Genomic DNA, 16,631 nt, shown 5'->3' with positions numbered 1-16,631 from the left:
CATTTGGGTAGTTCTCGTCATTTTGATTTAAAAAGAGGAAACACAGTTGTTTGACAATAAATGGCTTCACCCACCCTCAAGTTTCAATTTCCTCTGCCAGAGTAATCCCTTAATTGATGAAAGGGGAAACTGCTAGATAAACTTTTCCCATGGGGGTTGAGAATTTTTGCTCCCTGGTCCCTGTCCTCCTCTGATATCAAACAGATTAGTAGGCTTGTAAATACCCATGTAGACACACAATTACACTTGTCTGGTTTGTAAAAACATGTTTGTATGTATAAGCTGAGAAATAAAGGGAGCTTCTCCTTCCTGTTGCAAATACTGTAGGTGCAAATATTCGCGTGGGATTTATTACGTGAATTTCGCGAGTTAAACAAGGTCGCCAAATTAAATACCGCTATTTTAATACATAACGTACATATACGTACATATTCATAATGTAAACGCGAATATTAATACCGCTAAATACGAGGTCTGTTAGAAAACTATCCGACCTTTTTATTTTTTGCAAAAACTATATGGATTTGAATCATGTGCGCTTGCATCAGCCAAGCTTGAACCTTCGTGCACATGCGTGAGTTTTTTCACGCCTGTCGGTTGCGTCATTTGCAGCCGACAGGCAGGTATACTTGTAAAGTTTGCATTAGTGTTATCTTGGTTCTTCCTGGGTGGTTCTTATGGCAACTGATCCAATCCCAAGCAAGGACTATTTGTATAAAAATGTATTTCTTAAAATGATACATTTTGGGTTTCAAATGAAATTTATGTAGCTTTTTACCCCTCGAAATCCTCAAAAAGCTTCTGCTTCAGGGCGCTTCGCCCCCCTGAGCCTACCGTAAGGGCGTTGCCCCTCGACCCCACCGGGGGCCCTGCGGCCCACTGGACCCCCAGCTCAAGGATTTGAACCCCCCCTTTCACATTCCTATATACAGCCCTGGCTTAGACTATATATTATAGGTAGATCAGACACTGAGCTGAGTGACTGAAGAGCTGTGATTTTGTTGAAGGTGTGAGAAAGGTGAGTGTGTGTGTGTGAGAGAGAGTGAGTAGTGGTGAGGAAGGGACATGGAGGAGCCAGTTCCAAAAAGAGCACGATCAATTGCTTGGGAGCACTTTGATCTAATAAGCACCACAAAGGTCAAGTGCTTGATTTGTGCTCAAGAGTTGAGGTACAGTAACAATACGTCTTCAATGCTGAGACACCTGAGGTCCAAACATCCCGAGACATCAATAGCTGCTGCTTCTGTTGCTGCTCCTGGAGCAGGAATCAGGCCATGTAAGCTATATTTTATTCTTTATCTAATATTAAAACATACTCATAAACAAAAATAGCTCAGCATATCATATCTCCATTAAAGGCAGTCAAGCTGATTTGGATGAGGCACTGGTGGACTATGTTGTGGAAGATGCACAACCATTCAAAATAGTGGAGAGCAAAGCCTTCAGGGCTTTACTACAAAGGTTTGACCCAACATATTCCCACCTCCAGAGGAGAAGACCGGCTCAAATACTGGGCGACACGAGTCGCAGTCTATCCAATTTACAGAGAATGGCAAAAAATATTTGTCGATGCCAGCAACATCAGTGCCTTGCGAGCGGGTCTTCTCCAAAGCTGGAGAGGTGGTGAGGCAGAAGAGGAGCTGATTAAAGTCCAGCACCGTTGACATTATTCTTTTTTTGAATAAAAATTGTTGAAAGTTGCACAATCACCGTCTCCTATCCCCTCTATTCTAATTTACAAATTACAGCAACATAAGCACCAGTTGCAGAAGCACATGCCTTCCTCACTTTTCCCGTCACATTTTATCCAAATATAGTTTGAGGAATGATAACACAAATCTACATATAGTCTACAATAAAGGCTTTCATAACTATTATGTGTGCATCTGTAGGGACTATTTATTACATTAAGAAGACACAATAATACATATGACATTTTCTTTTATTATTATTATTTTTCAAGAACAAACCACATCAGTCATAAATTAATGCAAACATTTGTCAGGGCACTCGCTCAAGGTAATTCTCAAAGCAATCCAGCAGATGTCACCCTTCAAACTGTATCAAATGCGTCGAAGCACTGTGTCGATTTTCAGCCAGTTGTGTTGCAGTGGCTCATTGGTTCATGAGGTTTCGAAATTGCCATCACTAGTTACCGCCCCGGCGTGACATGCCATGCAGCGAATGGAACGCACCCTAAAGGAAGGCGGGGTTAGTGGCGGCCAGCGGGCAGCAGGGCCTCGCCTTTGTGGTCGTGGAAAGAGAAGATGGCTCCCGTTCTGGAGAAGCAACTCCTGGGCACAGCCGGGGCAGCAGACAACAACAATGAAGAGGGAGAAGGGCAAAACCTTTGGTACGTTCAACTTTCCTTTTACATTCTTGCAGAGGACGTCCAGATTATTACCACACCCGTTGTGCTTTGTTAGTGCCTAAACGCCGGCCCGGCTACGCTAGCATTAGCATGCTAGCTAACCAGAGCTGGGTGCCGTTTAGTTACAGTGTAGTTAAGGTTGACCACAAGCGAGTTCTGCTGACTCATTTAGATGGTTAGATTCAATTTGCGAGTCAAGTTTGAGATGAGCATAATCTGTGCATTGACACTTTGTGTCAAGATTACCGCTACATATTTAGCTCTGTGCCATACAGGATACAACAAGCTAACATCAGCGTCAACAAGCTGGCAACCCTGAGTTTAAAGGTTTGCGTTTAAATGTGTTCCAAATTAAATACAAACGAATCAGATTTTTATAATCTGAGTATGTAATAAAATGTCCAAGGTTACTGATCAAAGTGTTTAGGTAGTGAAATAAACATGCAGAGATAAACGCGCGATACAGTTTTTGGCACCAGAAAGTAATCGTGTTGTCAGTTTTCTTTAGACGAGGAGATGGGTGCCTCAACATTTCTAAGAAGCTGGATATGTTTTGGAATTCATTTACATCAAACAAAGAAATAGAAACAGTATGATGTTCAATCAGACACTCGCACTCATAGAGGAAGAGAACGTCCTCACATTGAATATATCTAGTATATCTGGAGTCCATGTCCATGTCCAACTGAGATCCACAAAACTGAGTAGGAGTTGTTTTCTACAAAGCGTGACTCAGGAAATATAATAGAAACATACAAACTCTTCTACAGCTGTGACTGAGAGGTTTGTTCCAACTTAGTACCTGCTCTGGGTAGAACATATGAGCGTCCTTGCAACTTTTTGTACCCTGTGCAGAAAATGAAGTGCTTAAAAATGCCTTTTGCATTTGGCTTGAGAAGCCGTGGCAGTCACAGTATCTCTTTGATGATTATCGAACCTGTGCTGCAACAAAACTACCCAGCAGCCATACATCAAGCGCTGACAGCTGCCTTTCAGATATCTTCACAAGATACCATGTGGAGTGGGACCAAGATTAGTTTAATAGAAGAAAATAGATTAAATCGAGCATCTCGTGTCATCTGACAAGCTGTGGCTTTATGTCCATGTTTTTTTGTTTTGTTTTTAAAAAAAAAAAAAAAAAAAAACTTCCATTCTATTCTTGAGGCTTTATAACTGGTGATGAAACAGACAAAAGTTAGTCTGTGCATAATATTCTCCATTCACAGCCACTGCAGCCTATGACTCCTTGAGAATTGTTATGGATGTCCTGGTGGTTGCCCTCACTCATCTCTTTCTTGCATGGACATTTAGGTTTTCAGCACTCCCTTTCCAGACAGTTCTTCCAATTTCAATTTATTCAATTTATAATGCACCAAATCACAACAAAAGTTGCCTCACGGTGCCTCACACAAAACAGAATGTTCCATACTGTTTGCATTTCTAAATGGTTGATGTCAGTGAAGTCCAAGATTCATTGATTCATTGATTTGGAAACTGTACATCGCCCAGCTTGTCAAAATAAAACTGACTGTGAATGCGTGGTTGACTATAAAGTCCTCAAAGTATAAATACATTTTATATCTATTTTTAATCGCCCCCCTGATGATTTCCATGAGTTTCCTTTATAAATCATTGGTTGTTTGGATCAGCAATTTCAGTTAAATATATCGTATAGCAGACAAACACAGTGATAGTTGAGAAGTGAACTGAAGTTTATAGGATTTACAGAACGTGTGCAATAATTCTTTAAACAAAATTAGGTAGGTGTATAAATTTGGGCACCCCAACAGAAAAAAATGCATCAATATTTAGTAGATCTTCCTTTTGCAGAAATAACAACCTCTAAACGCTTCCTATGGCTTCCATTGAGAGTCTGGATTCTCGTTGAAGTTATTTTGGACCATTCTTCTTTACAAAACATCTCCAGTTCAGTCAGGTTTGTTGGTTTCCGAGCATGGACAGCCTGCTTAAAATCACACCACAGATTTTCAATAATGTTCAGGTCTGGGGACTGAGATGGCCATTCAAGAACGTTGTACTTGTTCCTCTGCACAAATGCCTTAGTAGATTTTGAGCAGTGTTTAGGGTCATTGTCTTTTTGAAAGATCCAGCCCCGGTGCAACTTCAACTTTGTCACTGATTCATGAGCATTGTTCTCAAAAATCTGCTGATAATGACTGGAATCCATGTGACTCTCAAACTTTAACAAGATTCCCCGTACCTGCACTGGCCACATAGCCCCGCAGCATGATGGAACCACCTCCAAATTTTACTGTCGGTAGCAAGTGTTTTTCTTGGAATGCTCCATTCTTTTTCTGCCATGCATACTGCCCCTTGTTATGTCCAAATAACTCAATTTTAGTTTCATCAGTCCACAGCACCTTATTCCAAAATGAAGCTGGCTTGTCCTAATGTGCTTTAGCATACCTCAAGTGACTCTGTGGCATGTACGCAGAAAAGGCTTCCTTTGCATTACAGCATCATACAGCATCTCCTTGTGCGAAGTGCGCTGTATAGTAGAACGATGCACAGAGACACTATCTGCAGCAAGATCATGTTGTAGGTCTTTGGAGTAGGTCTGTGGGTTGAATATGACTGTTCTCACCATCTCTCACTTCAGCTTATCTGAGATTTTTCTTGGCCTGCCACTTCGGGCCTTAACTAGCACTGTGCCTGTGGTCTTCCATTTCCTTACTATGTTCCTCACTAGGGTTGGGTATCGAGAACCGGTTCCTTTTGGGTATCGTTAAGAAATGATTCGATCCACCGACATCAATAAGCTTTTTTTGCTTAACGATTCCCTTATCGGTCCTTCAGAGTGCCCGTTGTTTTTGGGGGTGTTTTTCAGGAAAATGATAATTTATCTACATTGATTACAAACTCTGCAGCGTGTCTGTAATCAACTTTTCTGCAGCGCGGCTTTGCTTTGAACCTTGAACCAAACGAAGCAGTGATTTGCAGATTGAAGCAGTGCTTCTATCTCTTGCTTCGTTGCTTCATTTTTTCTTTCGCTTTATCTTAATTTTCACCCGCTAAAACCCCAAAGAACATGTCTGTGAGTATTATTTACCTTTTTTATGTAAAACCAACCTGTTATGGTCTTCTGAAACAGTTGATATATTTTATAACTTAAAAACGGGACCCATGCTAACGTGTTAGCATGTCTATGGCATTTTCAATGTTAAAATTAGCATTAAGCAGTTGCAGCTGTCAGCATGTTCGGGTGCATTTGTTTTCTGTATAATAAGCATTTGTTGTCGTAAAAGAGTCAAATGTATTACAAATTGTAATATTTTTTAATTTATTTTTGTTTATATATTAATAATAGTAGCAGCCACAACAATAATAGTAATAATAACTCATCTAATGTTTAGTTATTATATACAATTTTAAAGAAAGAGACAAAAAGAACCTGAATAAAAACACAACAGAAAATATAAAACCAACTAGGACTGCAAGCAGTCATATACGGGCCCTCGTTCCGTGCGACCGCCTACCCAGGCCAGTGGGTGCCCTTGTGAGCACATGTGGGCATGTGCATGCAGGGGCAGCCACTCATCACAGTTAAAATTTTAAACAAATCACACAATGCATCAAGGAGTTATGACATGTTGATGGTTCATCCACTAGGGGGCGCTCAATGTACAAACAGAGGGGCCAGGTGTGTTGAGGGGCCAACCATCATCATACATGTGAAGTTTCAAGTAAATCAGGCAAAGCATGAAGGAGTTATCATGACTTGATGTTCCATGACAAAGGGTCAAAATGGCGGCGCCATAGCGGCCACACCCTTCGACATAAAGAAAAGCTTTCGATAACTTTTAGTTAGTATCGTCTGTGGGTGATGTTGAAGAAATTTGAAGTGCATTGGACAAAATCCCTAGGAGGAGTTCGTTCAAATACAACGTGGAAATCACGCCAAAATAAGAAAATTGAAAATGGCCGACTTCCTGTTTGGAGTAGACCCATGGTGCAAGAGACTTTTTTGTACGTCTATGCAAGTCACACATGTGTACCAATTTTCATCTCCCTACTCCAAAAAAACCCCTATGTGGAGGGGTTTTTGAAAGTTTCAAGGGGGCGCTATTGAGGCATTTTGCCCCGCGAATGGGCGACACCCCTATGAATTGTAAGAGGTTGTCGTGCTCGACCTGTGTATCAATTTTCATGATGATGTGACAAAATTAAAGCCGTCAAAAGGAAGAACGTAATTTCATGGCGAATGGGCAATATTCGGCACGCCGCCACACGGACACCGTTAACTCGTAACTTCACGGCGTTCATCGCCTACGTTCACCAATTTGTTCTGCATGTTTTAAAAGTGGAATGAAGTTGATTGTGTTAAGTATGTGACATCAGGACCTCTTAAAGTAAAAATAGGACATTTCCCGCCACCACCGGGGGGTGCTATGGCGCAGGTGGGAACTTAAGATATGTAGACGTTCAGGGCGGAGCCCTCATCATGTTCAGCAAGTTTTAAGGATCTACGATGAAGTATGTGGGCGTGGCAGCTGTTCGAAGTGAAATGGCGTGCTCCGAAAAGCTCGCCAAAGTTTGACGACCCCTAGCAGCCACGCCTTTTGACTTAATTAGAATCTTTTGATAACTTTTGATCACCATTGTGTTGTGATGATTTTGACCAAATTTGAAGACGATTGGATGAAATCCCTAGGACGAGTTCGTTCAAATGTAAGTAGTGGAAATGGCCAAAAATGGCAAAAATTTGCTCAAAATCAAAACTTAAAATCAAAATGGCCGACTTCCTGTCGATATTTCACCATGACAATAAGAGACTTTTTCATGCATCCTGGCATGGTAAATATGTGTACCAAATTTCGTGAGGCTACGACGAAAAAAGCCCAATGCGGAGGGGTTTTTGAAAATTTCTAGGGGCGCTATTTCGCGATTTTTCTGCGACCATGTGCGACGCCCCCAAAATATCGAATTTCGGATCCGGCCGGACGACTTTGGAAAGTTTGGTGAGTTTTTGAGCATGGGAAGAGGCCGAAATTTCGATTTCAAGAGTGAGAATAATAATAATAATAATAATAATAACTAGGACTGCAAGCAGTCAAATACGGGCCCTCGTTTCTCGCAACCGCCTACCCAGGTCAGTGGGTGCCCTTGTGACCACATGTGGGCATGTGCATGCAGGGGCAACCACTCGTCACACAGTTAAAATTTTAAACAAATCACACAATGCATCAAGGAGTTATGACATGTTGATTGTTTATCCACTAGGGTGCGCTCAGTGTACAAACAGAGGCGCTGGGTGTGTTCAGGGGCCAACCGTCATCATACATATGAAGTTTCAAGTCAATCAGGCAAAGCATGAAGGAGTTATCATGACTTGATGTTCCATGGCAAAGGGTCAAAATGGCGGCACCATAGCGGCCACACCCTTCAACATAGAGAAAAGCTTTCGATAACTTTTGGTCAGTATCATCTTTGGATGTTGTCAAAGAAATTTGAAGTGCACTGGACAAAATCCCTAGGAGGAGTTTGTTCAAATACAACATGTGGAAATCATTGCAAAATGAGAAGAAAATTAAAAATGGCCGACTTCCTGTTTGGAGTAGACTCATGGTGCAAGAGACTTTTTTTTGTACGTCTATGCAAGTCACACGTGTACCAATTTTCATCTCCCTACTCCAAAAAAAACCCCTATGGGGAGGGTTTTTTGAAATTTTCAAGGGGGCGCTATTGAGGCACTTTGGCCCGCCCATGGGCGAGGCCCCTATGAATTGTAGGAGGTTGTCATGCTTGACCTGTGTATCAATTTTCATGATGATGTGACAAAATTAAAGCCGTCAAAAGGAAGAACGTAATTTCATGGCGAATGGGCAAAATTCGGCACACCGCCACACGGATGCCGTTAATCGTAACTTCACGGCGATCATCGCCTACGTTCACCAAGTTGTTCTGCATGTTTTAGAAGTGGAAGGAAGTTGATGGGGTTAAATATGTGACTTCAGTACCTGTTTAAGTATAATGTTCATATGGCGAAGGGTCAAAATGGCGGCACCATAGCGGCCACACCCTTCGACATACAGAAAAGCTTTCGATAACATTTGTTAGAAGTGGAAGGAAGTTGATGGGGTTAAATATGTGACTTCAGTACCTCTTAAAGTAAAAATAGGACATTTCCCGCCACCACCAGGGGGCGCTATGGCACAGGTGGGAACTTAAGATATGTAGACGTTCAGGGCAGAGCCCTCATCATGTCCAGCAAGTTTGAAGGATCTACGATGAAGTATGTGGGCGTGACAGCTGTTGGAAGTGAAATGGCGTGCTCCGAAAAGCTGGCCAAAGTTTGACGACCCCTAGCAGCCATGCCTTTTGACTTAATTAGAATCTTTTGATAACGTTTGATCACCATGGTGTTGTGATGATTTTGACCAAATTTGAAGTCGATCGGATGAAATCCCTAGGACGAGTTCGTTCAAATGTAAGTAGTGGAAATGGCCAAAAATGGCAAAAAATTTGCTCAAAATCGAAACTTAAAATCAAAATGGCTGACTTCCTGTCAATATTTCACCATGACAGTAAGAGACTTTTTCTTGCGTCCTGGCATGGTAAATATGTGTACCGAATTTCGTGAGGCTACGACGAAAAAAGCCCAATGTGGAGGGGTTTTTGAAAATTTGTAGGGGGCGCTATTTCACGATTTTTCTGCGACCATGTGCGAAGCCCCCAAAATATTGAATTTCGGATCCGGCCGGAAGACTTTGGAAAGTTTGAGTTTTTGAGCATGGGAAGAGGCTGAAATTTCGTTTTCAAGAGTGAGAATAATAATAATAATAATAAACAGCGCAATTACAATAGGGTCCTCGTAGGACGTTGCCTACTCGGGCCCTAACTAACAATGAACATAAATACATACATACAGAAATAAATAAGGGTTTCCTGTGAACACCTAGTGACTCTTGCACCTCCATTTCATCCCTGTCTTATTTAAGTTTAATGACAGTCTGTTTTGGTCAAACCATATTTTCAATGTGTTAATTTCTTCAGTGATTTCCTCCAGAACTATCTGCCAAGCTAGAAAACTGCTGCATCCTAGTAAGAGCAGAATACTACTGGAATGAATTTGAATAAGGAAAGTTTTGTTCTTTTTGTTTTCTCACCAAAATGGATGCTGCACTCACTGCAGTTTGTTGTCTGGAATAGTCCCAGATTGCATTTCAGACCTTCTAGAATTCAAACATTTTCGTGCAGGTGGTGGTGTGTGTGTGTGTGTGTGGGGGGGGGGGGGGGGGGGGAATTTGGGGTTTTAGGTTTTTTTGTTTGTCACCACTGTATCCCTGAATATGTCAATTGTGAGTCACTTTTGTGTGGATTAAAGTTACTAACTGGGACTCCTGTCTTGTTGTGGGAAAGAAACGAGAATCGTCTTCCGTTCTGTTCACAGTCCAGTCGGAATTAATAACTTCAAAGCGAAACACCGTTTTGTTCATTTTTATTTGTGTCCAGAGATCAAGGATACAATGACCAATTTCATAGTTATTTCCTTTAAGACTCATAGAAATACATAGAAAACCTGTAAAGCATACTTTTAGTACATAATTCACGAGGAATCGATAAGGAATAGGATTGATAAGCAGAATCGATAATGGCATCGATATCGATTAATATTTTATCAATACCTATCCCTATTCCTCACAGTGGAAACTGACAACTGAAATCTCTGACATAGCTTTTTGTATCCTTCCCCTAAACCATGATGTTGAACAGTCTTTGTTTTCAGGTCATAGAGTTGTTTAGCGGCAACCATGTTGCCACTCATTAGAAGAGATGCAAAGAGGGGAAACATTTGCAAATGGCCACCTTAAATACCCTTTCTCATGATTGGATTCACCTGTGTAAGGAGGGCAAGGGTCAATAAGCTTACCAAACCAATTGAGTGTTCCAATAATTAGTGCTAAATGTATTCAAATCAATAAACTGACAAGGGTGTACCTGCCCAATTTTGTTTAGTTATTGCACACTTTTTAAATACTAGAAACTTCATTTCACTTCTCAAATATCAGCGTATTCGTCTGCTATATGATATATTTAACTGAAATTTCTGATCCAGATATCCAATGATTTAGAAAGGAAAATCATGTAAATGATCAGGGGTGCCAAACCTTTTGCATACAACTGTATTCTCTTTTGATATAAAAATTGAGTTCAGTTGCATTTATTTCTGAACATACTTCAAATTCTGTTTTTAAACTTCATGGGTGCCAATAATGCTGAGTCTGACTTACACCGCTGCCCTAAGTTGTACATTTTTCTTCAAAGTATAAGATGCTGGACAACACTTTTCCTGATACTTGTGTCACGTTTAATGTTTTCTGACAGTTTTCTGCTGTGACATAAATGGCCTGTGAGAGTGCTCATTTGTTGTCACTCTAAATCATTTAGTTTCCTTCTTTGGTTTTTGTTGTTCTTCTTCCTCTTTTTTCCTCTCTCTCTTTTTTTAATATTTAGGAGTACCTTAGTATACACTAGTAGAGTTCCACCTTAGATTTGGAATATATAATAGAAGATTTTTCATTTTGCTATATCTTTGTTCTTCCTTGTAGGTCTTCAATACTGAGTGAAGTTTCAACAAGGTCAAGTTCAAAGTTGCCATCAGGAAAAAATATAGTCGTATTTGGTAAGTGTTTCTCAAAGCCATACTGTAAAAGTGTACAAAATTTGTGCTAGAGCAAGGGCCTATTGTATAACAATGATCACATACAAAATCTGATTTGTCAGTCAGAACACAGTTACTAAAAGGCTATTGCTATCATCGCAACTTTGTTGTGGCACTTCAGATTACACTAGCACAGTGGGTCAGATGCCTTACATCAGTTATTTTGCTACTTTTTCTCTAACCGTCGACATCTCTACCCCTCCCCTTTAATTCAATTTGTGGATTTGGGAGATGCATTTATATAAAGCTTCATACAAGTGAGTAAAACAAAAATCATTAGCAAATCAGATTTTTCCTGACTTAAAATCTCACTCCTTTTTGAACTAACTTTAATTTTATGTTGTCTGTTGCTTTATTTTTTCTTTTATGTTCAAAATAAATCTTCAAATTAAATCAAAAAATGAGGCTGAGGTGGTAACCCACCACAGGACAGAGGTTGCCTGTATATTTCTTGGTGCAGGAAAAACCCTGCAAGTGTAGCAAACTTGGAATTTAGATTAGTACACAGACAGGACTGAAGTGCTTGGTAGACAAGCACTGAGCTGTAATTGTGACATGCATCTAAATGACTTCTTATACTCTTTGAACACTACATATAAATCAAAAATAGTACAGATATCTACCTGAAATGTTCCATTTGCAGTTTCCAAGTACACTCTTTGTACTGAGAGTAGTGTTGTAGCTTTTCAGTCGTGATTTGGAATAACTATAATAATAACAATGTCATATCTAACATAAATCAAATATGATCTAGGCGAAGATGGGTCTGGAAAGACAACAGCTATGGCAAAACTGCAAGGTGCCGATCACAACAAAAAAGGACGAGGGTTGGAGTATCTGTATTTAAGTGTTCATGATGAAGACAGAGATGGTAAGTTGATCACTGTTGCTGTTCTGATGTTGTAATGCATTAATTTTAGTCATTTAATTATATTTGACAGCAAAGGTTGTATTTCTATTTCACTATTTTTGGTTTACAGACCTCACTCGATGTAACGTGTGGATTTTGGATGGAGACCTGTACCACAAAGGCCTGCTGAAGTTTGCGGTTTCAGCTCAGTCACTACGTGACTGTTTAGCTATTTTTGTTGCTGATATGTCACGGCCCTGGACTATAATGGAGTCACTACAGAAGTGGGCAAGTGTTTTGCGTGACCACGTGGACAAGCTGAAGATCCCTCCTGAGGAGATGAGAGAAATGGAGCAGAACAGTAAGTTATGCTTTGCTTCTGCAATAAATCTTCAAGGTAGTCTGCATTCACAACAAAATTTGAGCTCAATTTCATTTTTAATATTGGCATTTCAGTTGTACATTCAAGGAAATCATGTAAATCTGTTAGTGTTTATCTCAACAAATCTGCTTTACATGGAAAAGTTTAACATTGGGATGAGAATTTATTTTAAAAAGTTGCCATTTTATAACTCAGCATACTTAAATCTGAGTGAAATTGCAAACATATTTTGACTTTATTTATTCATTAAATAATCCCAAGACTCAAGCAGCACTCAGAAATGCTACATGGATTAGTTCGGGGTGTGCGAAAAAACACCAATTAAATAAGAGCAAGAGTCCTTGCTGACTGGCTGCTGGGAGAAAAAGGGAACCTTGGTTGCTATGTAGCGAGGAAAAGCAGTATAACGTTACTCATTGTCATGAATGTTTGTAGGTCATCATTGGAGAGACCCATGATCTTCAGCTGTGTTTTTTTTTTGGTTTTTTTTTCCACAGGCGAGTTCTAGAGATCAATTATTTTGATGCATTCAGTTGTTTTCCTTTGCTAATTTTGGATCTGATCATCTCTCATTTATGAATGGTTCCTTTGTACTCACAAAGATTTTTTACTTTTTATACAAGTTAGTTCAGCCTGTGGGGTTTACAGAGAGCTTGACTGTCTCCAGAGGTTGGTTGCTGCTGTTGTTCTTACATGTTCCGAATGGCTTATTAATCAAAAATAAAATTGTTCAATGGTTTGCAGATGGATTGGTTTGATTAGGCATGAAGGCCTTCACCCATAAAATGCTAATGCTAGGGGTTTTGACAAACATGCAAGAAAGAAAAAGGAATTTATGGATGCCATGAGAACCAGTAACCAGTTACATGTATATGGCCATATTGGATTTGGCGCTGTGCACTGTGGGACTGTTTGGGGACAAACACCTCAACCAGACAACATGGCCGATCAATGATCCCAACGCCCTATATATTTGCCGGATTTATGCTAGTTTATTGATTAGTATTGCAGAAAATATGGATGTTGCAATTGAAGAAACCAACCCAACCTAGGGATGGGACCGATCCGATCCCGAATCAGTATCGGGTTCCGATATCGGTAAATACCGATCCAACCGGCGACATTTTCCGATACCAGAGAAGAGCCACTGTGAATCCTCTCAACTGCTGTTGTTTGTTCTCTGCTTGTTAACTGCCGAGCAGTAGGAAGAGAGGGGGAGGGTTTCTGAAGCCGGGATGTTTGACAGAGCTCTCTTCCGCAGTGTTCTAGCTGCGGGTAGCGGCAAATTTCTGCCTAGCTCTCGGGTTCAAATTGTCTGTTCGCCAAGCACGGATTTTCTGAAAAATGAACTGAATTGTTGCTGAAAATGTGTGCTTGAAAGTTAGCCGCTTCACTGTCCCGAGGCTGTAAAACGCCAGGTCAGCATGCAGCTGAGGAGGACAGCGAACAGAGATTCTGTCCACTGAAAGGGAAAAAGTCTCCATTGAAATCCTGCACGTAAGCTTCAATTATACATTTATTTTATATTTGAAAGGCTTCATGTTTCCAAAAAGTTTGAAGGTTGTGGAGAGAGAGAGAGAGAGAGACTGTCTTTTGTCTTTAAGTCTATAAAAATAAGGCTGTAAAAGCAGTGGTGGGCACAGATAACCAAAAAATTAACTTCGATAACAGATAACTGAAAAGTTATCTCTGATAAAGATAAAACAATAAACCACCCAAAAATGTATCGGAAGTTACAGATAACCGATAAATTGCAATATTATCTCTGGCACATTTACAACTACTAGTAAAACAAATTTAATTGCTTCTAGTAATATTAAAAGTAACAACAGACCCAAACAATGAGACCACACTTTTTTCTTTCAACATTCTGCCCCTGCTGGAACCTCTTGTTTACTACAGCGCTTCCAACACAGAGGCACCCCGAGAGCAGCCATAAGGCCAGCTCTCTATCAATTACAGTGCTCCGGTCAGGCGGAGGTCTTGAAAATTAAAGTCATGCTGAGTTATGGTTTTGATTTATAAATAACATTAATACCGATAGAATAACTCCATTAATGTCAATTCTGTCATTTGTACAAAGTTAAAATATAACATATCTTTTAATGTTGAATAATGCACTAATTCTGAGGTTTTGTAACAGACAGATCGCAAAGGATTCTGGGTAAAAGTGCCTCTGCTAAACACTGATTGGTTCAGTCATTCATTATGTAAACCAGCACGTTAATGTGACGTCTATTGTGTGTTGGTGTTTAAAGATAAATGTGCTTTTGTAAAATATTCCATTTTTTTTATTTGTAAAAACAGGCATTTTTACGGAGCCCTGCAAGTGTCATCGCAAAATGTTTTGCATGTGGAGAGAATGTGTGCACGTTTTATGATGTATAACGTGCTTTACACTGTGCAAGATGATTTTTTTATGCAGGAATTTTTTGGACTGAGTTTCAGGTTAATCGCGCATCCTGCATCGTGTAGTGTACATGGAGTATCAAGCTGCGGTCAACATCTGACGACCACCTCCTGATCGCCGATCGTATGGTCGAATGAGAATCAAACCTGTTTGATATATTATTGTGGTCGGCCGTCGTGAGGGTTTCCTCCTGCTGAAAAGCTACAACAAGCATCCAGCTGCTTGCAATGTGCCTGTGCAAACACTGCAGAGCTGTCTTGTAATATTATTATTATTATTTTGCTGCTGTTTTGTTTTTAAACTTCATTTGTTAAAAAAAAGCTATTTGCAAAGCCAAAAAGTTGATTTGACGATCATCTGATATAACCGGGGTCAAAATAAATAGAACACTGCCATCTACTGGTTCCCAGACGCTTAGTACTTAGGGCGAATATTGCCATGAACACTACTGGCCAGTAGATGGCAGTAGAGGCCTTGAAAACAAAATTCCAGATAATCCCTGTCTGCTACATTTAAAATGCGTGGAATTTAACAAACGCAAATACAAAACCGTCTATAAATGCAGAGAATATATTCGAGAGTTTTGGGCACTAGAGTTTAATGCTGTTGTCCGTGGAGCCTGAACAGAGTGTCTGAAATGCATTTGTCCTGTCGTGACATACTGAGATTACATCATCTTACCCATAATGCACTGCGGGGCTCAGCATGTGCTCACAAAACCTTAAAAATTAGCACATTACTTTAAAACTAAAACATATCTGATATTTTCACTTTATAAAACTTCAGACATGACAGTAATTTTAAATAACTTGAACCATAAGTTAAAAATGTATGCCTCTGGATGACTTAGGTGATACTGCCTGCAGATTGGTATGGTGTTAAAGGAAATGTTTTTTTTTTTTGGGCCGTTTCTCCTTTGTCTGCAGAGGATTGAGGCGCTTTTCATACAAGCAGTTCTCTTCTGTTTGCAGAGGTTATAACTGTGCGTTTGTTACAAAAACTTTTAACAGGTGGGTGCTGAACTGATTTTAACTTTTAAAAATGCTTGTCGCTGTTCAGCTTTGTTTACTTTGTTTATCGGTTTAAAAGTTATCGGATAAAAATTAATCGGAAGATAATTGGTCCGATAATGGTTTTTAAAGTTATCTAAAAATTGTGGATCAGTGCATCCCGAACTCGACTGCACCTGATTTTCTTTCCTGGACAGTTTGAGCATGTAATTAATAAATGTGCTTTTATTTTGTTATAAAATGTGATTTTTAAACTCAATTTTCATTCACCTCACAATCAAGTTCTAACTAACCTTCCTCAGAGCAATATCACAATAATTACAGCTTAAAAGATTAATCCTTTAACATTAAAAGTTATGAATCAATATAGTGTGTACACATCACATAATATTTAGCAATACTGAGAATGATGGAGTTCAGTTCGTTGAAACCCAGCCTTAACCGCGGAGCGGGTCTCAGACACGCTTTGTCCCCTGTTTACAATGTGGTACTCAGGTCAAAGCAGTTTCAGTCTTTTGTTCATGGTAATGAGTCATTCACGTCATCAGCAGAGAGTTGTCAAGGGAGCCATCAGGGGAGGCTTCCGTCCTGTCATTAGGAGAGTGCTAACTAGAGCACAATAGGTGCTAATTAGAGCTATTGTTTAGTCACTAGCCTTTAGCAGTCAGCCTCTCGGTAGGTGGGGTCTGGTTAGGTTAAAAAACTCCAGCTTTTGTTGGCTTCTGGTTTATTCTTCTCTACAAGAGTCAAGACAGAAGTCAGACTACCAGTGCAAGAATTTTAGCTGAGGAAGCTTCTGTGATTTGAAGCGAAACGTCCTCACGTCAAGCAACCCAGTCCAGTCGAAGATTCAAGCTTCTCTACGATGTAACTCAGTGCCACAACAGTGTGAGGGGCACAAAGGACGAAGCAAATCGGACGCCAA

General features: G+C 40.0%; 1 protein-coding gene across 2 annotated transcripts in view; it reads left to right on the top strand.

Annotated features, from left to right (window-relative positions):
• The first annotated feature begins 2,205 nt into the window (after positions 1 to 2,205).
• The window catches only part of dync1li2 (dynein, cytoplasmic 1, light intermediate chain 2), an 83,905-nt gene continuing 69,479 nt past the window's right edge, over positions 2,206 to 16,631 (top strand). Inside the window, exons 1-4 of one of the 2 annotated variants that reach the window (XM_034192341.1) lie at positions 2,206 to 2,353; positions 10,942 to 11,015; positions 11,809 to 11,925; positions 12,035 to 12,265. In XM_034192341.1, coding sequence (XP_034048232.1) covers positions 2,268 to 2,353; positions 10,942 to 11,015; positions 11,809 to 11,925; positions 12,035 to 12,265 — 508 coding nt within the window. In that variant the 5' untranslated portion in view covers positions 2,206 to 2,267. The remainder of the gene's footprint in view (positions 2,354 to 10,941; positions 11,016 to 11,808; positions 11,926 to 12,034; positions 12,266 to 16,631) is intronic. The other variant, XM_034192331.1, reaches the window with a different exon arrangement.

This window comes from Thalassophryne amazonica, chromosome 2 (genome assembly GCF_902500255.1).
Source record: "Thalassophryne amazonica chromosome 2, fThaAma1.1, whole genome shotgun sequence".
Taxonomy (NCBI): Eukaryota; Metazoa; Chordata; class Actinopteri; order Batrachoidiformes; family Batrachoididae; genus Thalassophryne; species Thalassophryne amazonica.
Note: the sequence above shows the minus strand (reverse complement) of the source record. Positions and strands in the feature narration are given on the sequence as shown.